General features: G+C 39.5%; 1 protein-coding gene and 1 long non-coding RNA gene across 2 annotated transcripts in view; both read right to left on the reverse strand.

Moving 5' to 3' along the window:
- The window catches only part of sntg2 (syntrophin, gamma 2), a 64,370-nt gene extending 63,482 nt beyond the window's left edge, over positions 1 to 888 (reverse strand). Inside the window, exon 1 of the mRNA XM_034857950.1 lies at positions 494 to 888. Within this exon, the coding sequence (XP_034713841.1) occupies positions 494 to 562 (69 nt within the window). The 5' untranslated portion in view covers positions 563 to 888. The remainder of the gene's footprint in view (positions 1 to 493) is intronic.
- Positions 889 to 1,921: 1,033 nt separating this feature from the next.
- Positions 1,922 to 9,964, reverse strand: LOC117935644. Its single transcript, XR_004654800.1, has 3 exons — positions 9,951 to 9,964; positions 8,327 to 8,328; positions 1,922 to 2,112 (listed from the first exon to the last, which is right to left on the reverse strand). It is a non-coding gene; the product is annotated as an uncharacterized LOC117935644 (long non-coding RNA).

Below are 9,964 nucleotides of genomic sequence, written 5' to 3' on the forward strand. Positions count from 1 at the left end.
TACAGACGGACACAGGGACTTTCTTAAAGGAGCATGGTCTTCTGGTTGATTCGGTATTCACATAATAAGCAAAACAATGCCGTGTGTCAATAACATTTGTTCAAAACTTGTAGTGCAACGCACACGTCACACTCCCTCATAAGACGATCACGGTGTTTGCATGGAGGAGTGCTGCCAAATGTCATTGGTAAAAGTTGTAAGTTTGTTCAAGTACAAGCACCATAGTTTGACAAATATAGGCCGAAATGTGCAGATGCTGCCATTTATGTGGGAAAGAGTGTAATTTCAAAGCCTAACTATCTTCGAGTATTTATAAGCAAGGAAACACTAAACAGACGTTTTTTTTAGAGGTAGTTTGGCGTTTACTCTGTACATTAGCTAAAAGCCGTAACTTACGCTGTGTAACTGCCCCTTTAACATCTCACGGGAATAGGACAAACTGCCCCTTGATTTAAGCTCATTCAAATACATTTAAATGAATAGGTTTACTTGCCGAAGTTGGAACCAAAAGGCTGGCGGGTCGCTCGGTCAGCTCAGGTTGCTGTTTCCCGGTTACATTCATTTCCCATAAAACCGCTTTCTCTGTCCGCTGATTTCAACGAGAGTTCCTCAAGTCATTTGCCCAGCAATTGACTGCAAGTGCTACTCGCTTGCGTCCCGTTCAACGTCAGAGGCAGACGGAGAAACCATGCCTGTACGCTCTACCGCTGTTTTTTCTGTTTCTTTAAATAGAAAAATGTTGCCTGCTTCAGGGACTTAATAGTAAATCGTTGCTCATTTCTCCAAGGCTCAGCCCTAACTGTCAGCACAGTGGCTCCTACTGCTGCTGCTCATCAGTCTGCATGTCTCTCCACCTGCTGCCTGTCCGATTAACCATTCCTGCGTCAAACCACAGGACATTAACCCATTCGCCGGTATTTAAATCCTGAAAGCATGTTGTTTAGCATAAATCATGGATTTATTCATGATTTGTGTATCTTTATTAGTGCAATGTTGAATCAGTAGCCTACAATTAGTTTTGGATTCAACCTCAAAGCCACCAATACAAAACAACATACAAATCAATAAACCTAGAACTTAGTCCTTCAACTCTGTGCCAGCCTCCCTGATCATGTTACATCTTCATACTTGCACAAATTATTGTCTGTGGACAGGGGAGTGGACCTTGCTCATTTTCCTGGAGGAGGGGGAGATGGGTCAGAGATAATTTTGTGATTCGGTCACCACGAACTAAATCCTCACAGCTAGCCTGAGGGAGCTGGTACTCTGAATCCTACAACCTTCAGACTCAGAACCAAATTTTAGTGGTATAGATTGGTGTATTCCTCTTCTAAGAACCATCACTCTGTCAGGAGCAATAGAGGTTAAAAATAGAGACTCTCAAACACCTAAGTGCAGACAGTACCTGAGAGATGGTTTTACATTGTTTGATTGCTCGCATAGTATAATAATTTGTGACAGACCTTCCCTTGCTATTTTTTAATGATCAGGATTAGAGCTTTAGCAGCATCTGGGGGGATAACAATGCTGGACGCTACAGTGTAAGCCTACTACTACAGTATAGCACTGTCACAAGGTGTTATCAGAGGATTGGTTAGGAAGGTGTGATTGTTAGGCAAGCTCCTTGAAACTTCAATAACAGGCATCTGTTCCATTTCTTTCTGCTAAAATCATGAGATGATGTGTGAACATGGTTATATATTCATCCTTTAACTTATTGTTGGCAAATAATGCAGGCTGTGTGGAGTTTAGCATGCAGCCTTTAGTAATATGCTCTAGAAGTGATTTTCAACTGGGGGTACGTGTACCCCTAGGGGTACTTGGGAGGACTGCAGGGGGTACATGAGATATTTAACAAATGTTTGATAGTTACAAGGCTGTTGTCCAGAACATTGTACTTCTTTATGTAGACTTTTATTTCCTACCAAAAATTTGACTTTTGTGTGGCCTTCTATGGACCTATTCTTGCCTTCATTCCTTTTGTCCTTCTTCTTTTTACAAGTTTTCACTTTTTTTGAAGTTATGTCACTGTTTTTTATACTATTTTTGACCTATTCTTGCCTTACTTCCTTCATCTTTCCACCATCTTTTTCAAAGGTTTTGTCTTTTTTTCTCATCAGCATTTTTCAATTACAAAGCAGTTGTTTGGTAAATCTATCATTGCCAGCGCTGTACTGTTCCTCTATATACAGATTTTTTTTTCTACCAAAAATGATTAGCGCTGGTCAGGGGGTGCTTGGCAGTGGAAGCCCAAAAGTTCCCTAATAGCAAGAACACACGCACCAAACTTTATGGAATCCTTAAATAAAGCAGCCTACAAAACTAATGTGTCCTTTATGCTTACTTGCTGTCTGGAGTAATGGTCATGTTGTGCTAAAACCATAGAAATAGAACTGGATAGAAAGGACATTGAACTGTTTGTTGTGGTACTTTGACCACTACAACATAAAATGGCTAGTGTTGTTAGTGGTGACAACACACATCAGTGGGGTTGTAAAATGTGTTGCAGCCTTCTTATAATAACTCCAAGGTTGCAGTTTGCTTGGAGAAGAGCTGGCCCCCACAGCTTGGAAGACATTTACCAGGAGGGACCCAGACCCAGCCCTCTATTCAGCTCATTTCCTGTAACCAGTGCAGTATGAACGCATTGCAGAACCAGCAAGCCAACCAGCTTATTTCATAAGGTTGTCATATGTCTGTATTTCACCCCTACATTTCAGGAGCTGAAACATTTTTAATATGTAATTATTATGTTGGGAACCTTATTATTCCAGTGTGATGTAGTTCTAGCATCTGGTTTCATCTCTACTGTGCGGAAAGAAATATACTTCCATATGTCCGACCATCAATCAGTTATTTTTAAAGCTCTGTCTGCCCCTCTCTTGGATGTGAGCATATTGCTCTGGATCTCCCTCTTGCATCTTTAACTTCTGTCAGGCTTTGAAAACCTTGTGTGAGAGCTTCAAAGTGACTTTTCTTTTTTCTGATATTATATGTAAAAAAAAGCTTCACTTTTCTGGTGTTGTGTTTTACATACCAGACTCGGTGAACATCTTGCAGAGGCCACTTTTCAAATTTTCCACCAGAGGACCACTTTTCAAATTTTCCTCCAGAGGAAGCATTTGAGGAGATCTTGCCATTTACAATACCCAGAAGTGTGAGACTGAACTGATTACAGTGTTATAAATAAAAGGGAATTTAGGTGAAACATTTGTTTGAATCCTTCCATATCTTTGTGTGTCAGAAGGCTTTGCTTGACGTTAAAGGTCCCATGGCATGACAATTTCACTTCAGGAGGTTTTTTAACGTTAATGAGTTCCCCCAGCCTGCTTATGGTCCCCCAGTAGCCAGAAATGTTGATAGGTGTAAACCGAGCCCCGGGTATCCTGCTCTGCCTTTGAGAAATTAAAAGCTCAGATGGGCCAATCTGGAATCCCGCTCCTTATGAGGTCATAAGGGGCAAAGTTACCTCTCCTTTCTCTGCTTTGCCCACCCAGAGAAAGAGAGAGACATCATGGCTTTCAAACGAACAAAGTGACAGTTGGTCAAGGCCACTCCATTATGCTCTTTCTGCCACAGTCCTGCTGCTTCACTCCTGCTCTCCACTCTGGATTTTTGGATTATTTGAAACGGACCCTCGGAAACACGGTACTATGCACGCTATGTACCCCGGATTCCCATTGGATTTGGACTTGGCTTTTCTCTATTGCATTCCCTAACTTGGACATTGGAATAAACCTGTTAAACTGTCATTTTGTCTCTGCGTTGCATTTGGGTTCAACCTAGTTTTACACGTAACAGAAAGAAACTTCAGATACAGTATTAGGGGACCACTTAGGCTATATAAAAGCGTCCGAAAAGCACCATGTCATGGGACCTTTGAGTGCCCTGCTGTAAATTGGTTCAACTTTCATCTTTCTCATACTGTAAAGACTTTTCTGTTTAAATTGATAACTCATCACAGATGAATCCTCTGCAGGCTATATTAAGGGCAAGGTTTCTCAAGAGGTCTTTTTCTTTCTTGTTTTCTGTCACTTTTTGCGATATTTTTCATACTCACCAAGTTACCACAAAGTCAAAAACACACTTTTCATTACATTTTTGACGTAGCCATAATGTAATGTCTACAGTAATAAGTGAACTATTAAGTGTTTTTATTCTTTAAGCTTTGTTCCCCACATTGGGAGTTTGACGTGTGGCCCTTAAAGCTCCACCAAGTCTTGTTTTGATGGCAACAAGTACTACTGTAGCGGTAGGCATTCCTGCAGCAGTCTATCGATACAACAGCCACCAAAGTGGTTACCTAGCACCTACAGCGGCTATATTCACGGGAGAAAAATGACAGGCCACCTTCGTCTCTTTGGTCCGGGAACAGCGCACATGCTCTCAATAGCATTTTCCTGTGTACGCGGACACAGGTTCTAATATGATGTCATTATGTAAGCACGACAACATGGCTTTGCTACTCATATCAACAAATGTGCTTAACACTCCCACTCAAAGATATGTTTACAGCTCTCCATAGTGGTAAACAAAAAAAAAAATATATATGCAAAACTCCAAATTAAAACATTCAACATCCTGGCAGTGGTCTAAAACTTCACAACATTTACATTTTGACAGTTACTCTCCAAACAAACATCCACTGAATGTCTCAAACGTACACTTTTTTACTGGCATTGTAAGAACTTCAGCTACCATGTCTTCAGTAGGGCAATATTCTATAGATATTTTCCCTTCTGTGTGTGCAGACCGTACAAAGTGGTACTTTATATCTACGTGTTTGTTTCTCTGTCTGCAAACTGGGTTCTCCGTTAAAGCTATTGCCTCCTGGTTGTCTTCATATACTGTATCTTCACTGGTACATACTGGTTACTACTGTTTATTCCTTTAAGTACCTGTAGAAGGTACATACTTTCTTGAGTAGTGGCTGTTAGTGCCATATACTCAGCTTCACAGGTGAATAGTGCAACCATCGGCTGTTTCCTATTCTTCCATGATATAACTGGACCATTCTCAAGCTGAAAAAGTATCCACTTGTACTCCTACTATCCCTTATATCAGATGCCCAAACAGCATCACTGTGTCCCTCAAGTTGTAGGCTCTCCTCACATTTCTGGTAGTGTAATTCTTGATCTCTAGAACCCTTTAAGTACCTCAGAATGTGTTTTGCTGTAGCCCAATGTTGTTGCTTTGGTTCTGCTAGGTGTTGTGATATTTTACCAACAACCCAGCTCAGGTCAGGTCTGGTACATGTCATGATGTAGATCAAGCTACCTACCATCTCTCAGCATCCTGTTGAGTCAGTGACTTCACCCTCACTGTCAAAGTTTAAGCTTTGCTCACATGGGGTGGATCTCGGTTTGCATTCAGACATTCCAAATGTTGCTAATATATTTTCTATGTGTCTCTTTTATGTCATTTTGATCTCTCCTTCACGCTGTTCAGAGTCAATACCCAGGAAGTGTTTAAGTGGACCCACATCTTTCATCCTCAACCTTCTCTTCAACATGTCTTTTAAATCACTGAGTAAGTTGTTGTCCAATGATTAAGCCATCTACCCACGCCAACAGAATCACTCCCTCGTTCTCAGATTCTCTGCTGCAGACACAAAAATCAGCATTGTTTTGTACAAAATCATTCTTTGTAAGGTGGTCATGTCCCTCGCCATATTTTGTCACATTATATAACAAAATCCTCTCATGCTGAAGGCAAGATTTAGCACATTTCAGCAACAAGGCAATCCAAAGTGCTTTACGTAAAACATTAAAAGCATAGAGACAAAATCAAGGGGAGCTTAGGCGTTTTCACTGTTCAGAATCTGGAATTGATTTTCTTTGACACAACTGTAACTCTCTTTTTGTCTGCTTCAGTCAAACACCTCTCCAACATCTGGCAGCCATTAGGATTTCAACTGACGCTGCCACATGAAATGGATTTCAGTAGTTAATCATTTCATTAATAATGGGTGTTTGTTAGCACAGATGGAGTGAGTGGCTTCCTGCCAGGTCTGACAGCTAATACGCAACAATTACCTCATAATGCTTTAAATATAAATCTTCCCTAGGACCTTTGTCACCCTCCCTATCTTTCATGTATTTTTTATTTTATTAATTAATTAATTTATTTTTTAAATGTTTGATTACACAAAAAAGAACCTTTCATTTTTTGACCAACCTCCCCAAGTATTACAAGCTTAATTATCCATGATAAATACATAAAAAAGAGCTTGGTCTGTGGGAATGACCTCTTTGGTGTTTCCCCTTTAGCTTGTGTAAGTATGTGTCTTTTGTCATGATTTTCTTTAACACCTTGTTGTTTAAAAGGCTGTCTAAATAAAGGTATAACCTACAAATAATTTCAAATGTTGCGGTCTCAAAGCCGTAATAAAGATCACAAAGCCCTAATAAATGTCACTGTTTTATAATAGAAATCAGCCATGGATGAAGGGAAAATTCAAATAAAGTTGTTAATAAAAACCTACAAAAATAAAATGGACAGTGCCCGTCAGTGCCCGACGCAAAATACTACAGAGCTGACCTTTTAATCTCGGGTTCTAAAATGAACAGAAAAGTTTACTAGTATAAGTTTAGGTTGATGCTGTCTGTGTCACTTTTGTAACAGCTTGTATCTATCTGTGTTTTCTGCAAACCGTTGGAGAGACATTTTATTAAAAGACATGTCCAAGTGGGAGCTTGTACCACAGAGGGACGAGACCTGGAATTGAGCTCTGTGGGACTTTTTAAGAGCTGTCTGCCACTGAGAGATGAATTGTCTAACAGACAAAGGACTATTAGAAAGATGGGATCTGAGACAGCTCAGTGCTGAGCCAGATACCCACCTCAGTGCTTAAGTGAGTTAATTAAAATTTCATGATCAAATCTCAAATGCTGCACAAGGGGCTAAAAGAAGTAAGACTGAGCAACCTACTGGCTGCATCCATTTAGTTTTTTTAAGTTTGGGAGAGATAACTCACTGTGCTCTGGCTGAGAACGGAAATTCTCAAAAGTAATGTGCGATCCTGTTGACCAGCACTGTATAATCATTGCCATTAAAAGGGTCCTGAATCAAACACCTACTGTGTTTATATTAATTCTGCCATCTCTGAAGGCATTAGTTAGAAGATCTTTATTGAAAAGACACAATAAAGTAGCTGATACAGTATCAGCCAAAAGGTGAACATCCTGTAAGTATCTTCAGTCTCAATCAAGTACATTCATGTTGCATTTTTATCATCCCTTTAAAATTGATGATTAGCCCATGAGACATTTAATGCAAATAGGCCTAGGATGAAACACCTTGCGTCCTTGTTTACATAAATCTAAATAATGGTGGGTCACTGAACAATCTGTGGGACGGCAGACATGTCTAAAGTTCATGTTGTGCCTTGAGAAATGTTCAACTAAAGCACCAGTCTGGACGAATTAATCAAAACGCAAAAGCAAAGAGGCTCGGGAGGAGCAAAACTGCAGCTGATATGCAAAGATGTATTGCATCTTTGTGCACATAAAACAATAGAATTAACTTGTACATATGACATTTGCCAATGAAGGTTCATGCACCAAGATTTTTATGCACTCTGGTTACCTGAAAATCTGGTTAAATGAAAAAGTCAGTGGTGTGACACGCCTTCTGGTCCTGAAGACACATCATTTCCTGAAAGATTTGACATGTGTCAAACAGCGTCTTTGAACGGAGAACGACAGGAATCAGCTTGAGTGTAAACTAGATGGGTTGGCAATCATTCTAGCTGTTCTCAACTGTTAAACAATGTCCACAAACATTCCTTGTATCACAGTCAAATAGCTGATACTTACAACAGTTTAAGATGTGTAACATGTTAACCTGCATTAAAAGGTTTTTTTGGCCACTCAGGGGCTTCACAGCAAGTAGTGTTGCTAGTAAAGCGTAACTCTCGCCCAAATGCAACCTATGGTCTTTTGTGAATGTACCTGAGTCAAACTTTCGTTTATAAGTATAATTGTGCTTTTTCTTTCTTTTTGTGCAGCACTTTGGAAACCTTGTGTTTGTTAAAATCGTGCTGTATAAATAAAGTGGATTGGATTGGATTAAATAGTTAGGACCGAAGCGCCATAAGATTCACCACATTTCATTTTTTTTTGGTCGAATGGCCTTTTTGAATAGGAGTGCTAGGAGCACATTTATGATAGCATCAAAATCACTATTTTTAAAACACTAAGAGGGCTTGACACAACATGAAACTTTGCTCGAAGCATCACCAGGGGCTCTGCAAATTAACGCAAGCATTGAGAAAATTGTTTGTGTACACAATCTCTTTTTGACTGGCGAGATGGCAGCGGCCAACTTCTAACGTGAATTGTTCAAAACCTTTAGTTTCTGGGCCATAAAAGCAAAACAATTATCTAAAGAGTGTAAAATAAAACACTTAATGGGACTTCAGAGTTGGGTGATTCTTTATAAACAGAAGTGTAACTGCATTTACTAAGAAAAAACTGATTGACTGATAGACTGACAAGCTGTATATCCACAATGTCTGACAGCCTTCAACCTGCTGGCTAGTGGGCTCACAAGGAGATTGAATCCGCTACCTTGGCAATAGTACAAAAGCACCATATTCAAGCTAGTAAGGGAGCTGCAGTAGCTTTGGCGGCTGTTCATGGCGAGATGGTTCAGACAACACGTGGTTCGTGGGTGGTAACCACCAAGCCAGTGAAGACTCTAATCTCTTTTGCACGGCAGCGTTTCACAGTTTGAGCAGAGAATCAGGGAATGGAACAGTCGGACTATTCTACTATCTACCAGCTTCTCCTTTCAACACTTCCGCCATATTGTTACACCAAATGATTGAATCAAGGTAAAGCTGATGAAGTGGAACAAGCAATTAGAAAGTCGATCAAAGAGTATCTTAAACCATAATCTGCTCATTTGTATTAAGACAGTTTAGTTACTGTACATCATAACAGTGCTCAGCAGTATTCAGTTAACATAGTTCAGGCTTGATTTGTCCCACATGGGCACATTTGTTCTGTAGGGCAATGCTTAGAAGACAGCTTTGAAGATAAAGGTAACATGCCTTTACTCTTTCTATCCATCATTAGGCTAATGAGGGCTCTCATTGCAGGGGTGATGATTTGCAAAAGATGTGAAAAATCCCATTTTCAAAAATGAAATTGAAACCCTGAAACCATTAGATAATAGTTTTTGGAGAAAACGTAATCACTGTTTCTTGCATATGGGAATTTTAGGTTGAGTGGAGCTGTGCATGGGATTAGTGATGGGATTATACATTTAATAGATAACAATAAACATCACTCACATTCAATGCCTTTGTACTCTTGCCCTTCCTTTTCTGTATTTTTCAATCATCTCTTGCTTAAGCCTGTATATTGGTTCAGTGCAAAGGTTAAAAGACATAAAATTATAACTCACATTTTTTAAATGAAGTGAGGGGAAATAGGAAATGTAGAACAATGTTTGGTGCTGTTTTCTTTGTAAAGGGATTATAAGTAGTAAAGCTTTTTAAGGGTTAACCAATCATTTAGTAATGCTTTATAGATCAATTACAAGCTAGAACAGAACAGTTAGAACAGTTTTGGGTTGTCAGATTGTGACAAATCTTTTTTAATTGCAATAATGCAGTAAAACACACGGGTCTTTCAATTAAACCATGGAGTCTGTAGTAAAAACATTTTGTAAGTATATTGTTTGGAAAATACGCATACCGGTAGTTGCTTTCTTGACAAAAGTTAAATGGTTAAATGAGAGGATGGATGGCACTTTTCTGTATGTCTGATAAAAAGCAGCCAGCAGCTAATTAGCATGATTTAGCATAAAAACAGGGGTAGCTAGCCTGGCTCTGTTTGATGGTAACATCTCTTTACCAGCACCTCTAAAGCTCATTAAATAACATATTAATCATATACAAACCTAAGTGCAACAAGTTGTGGTTTTACTTCTCGATATTAGACTCCAGTTTTTGTCC

This window comes from Etheostoma cragini, chromosome 20 (genome assembly GCF_013103735.1).
Source record: "Etheostoma cragini isolate CJK2018 chromosome 20, CSU_Ecrag_1.0, whole genome shotgun sequence".
NCBI lineage: Eukaryota > Metazoa > Chordata > Actinopteri > Perciformes > Percidae > Etheostoma > Etheostoma cragini.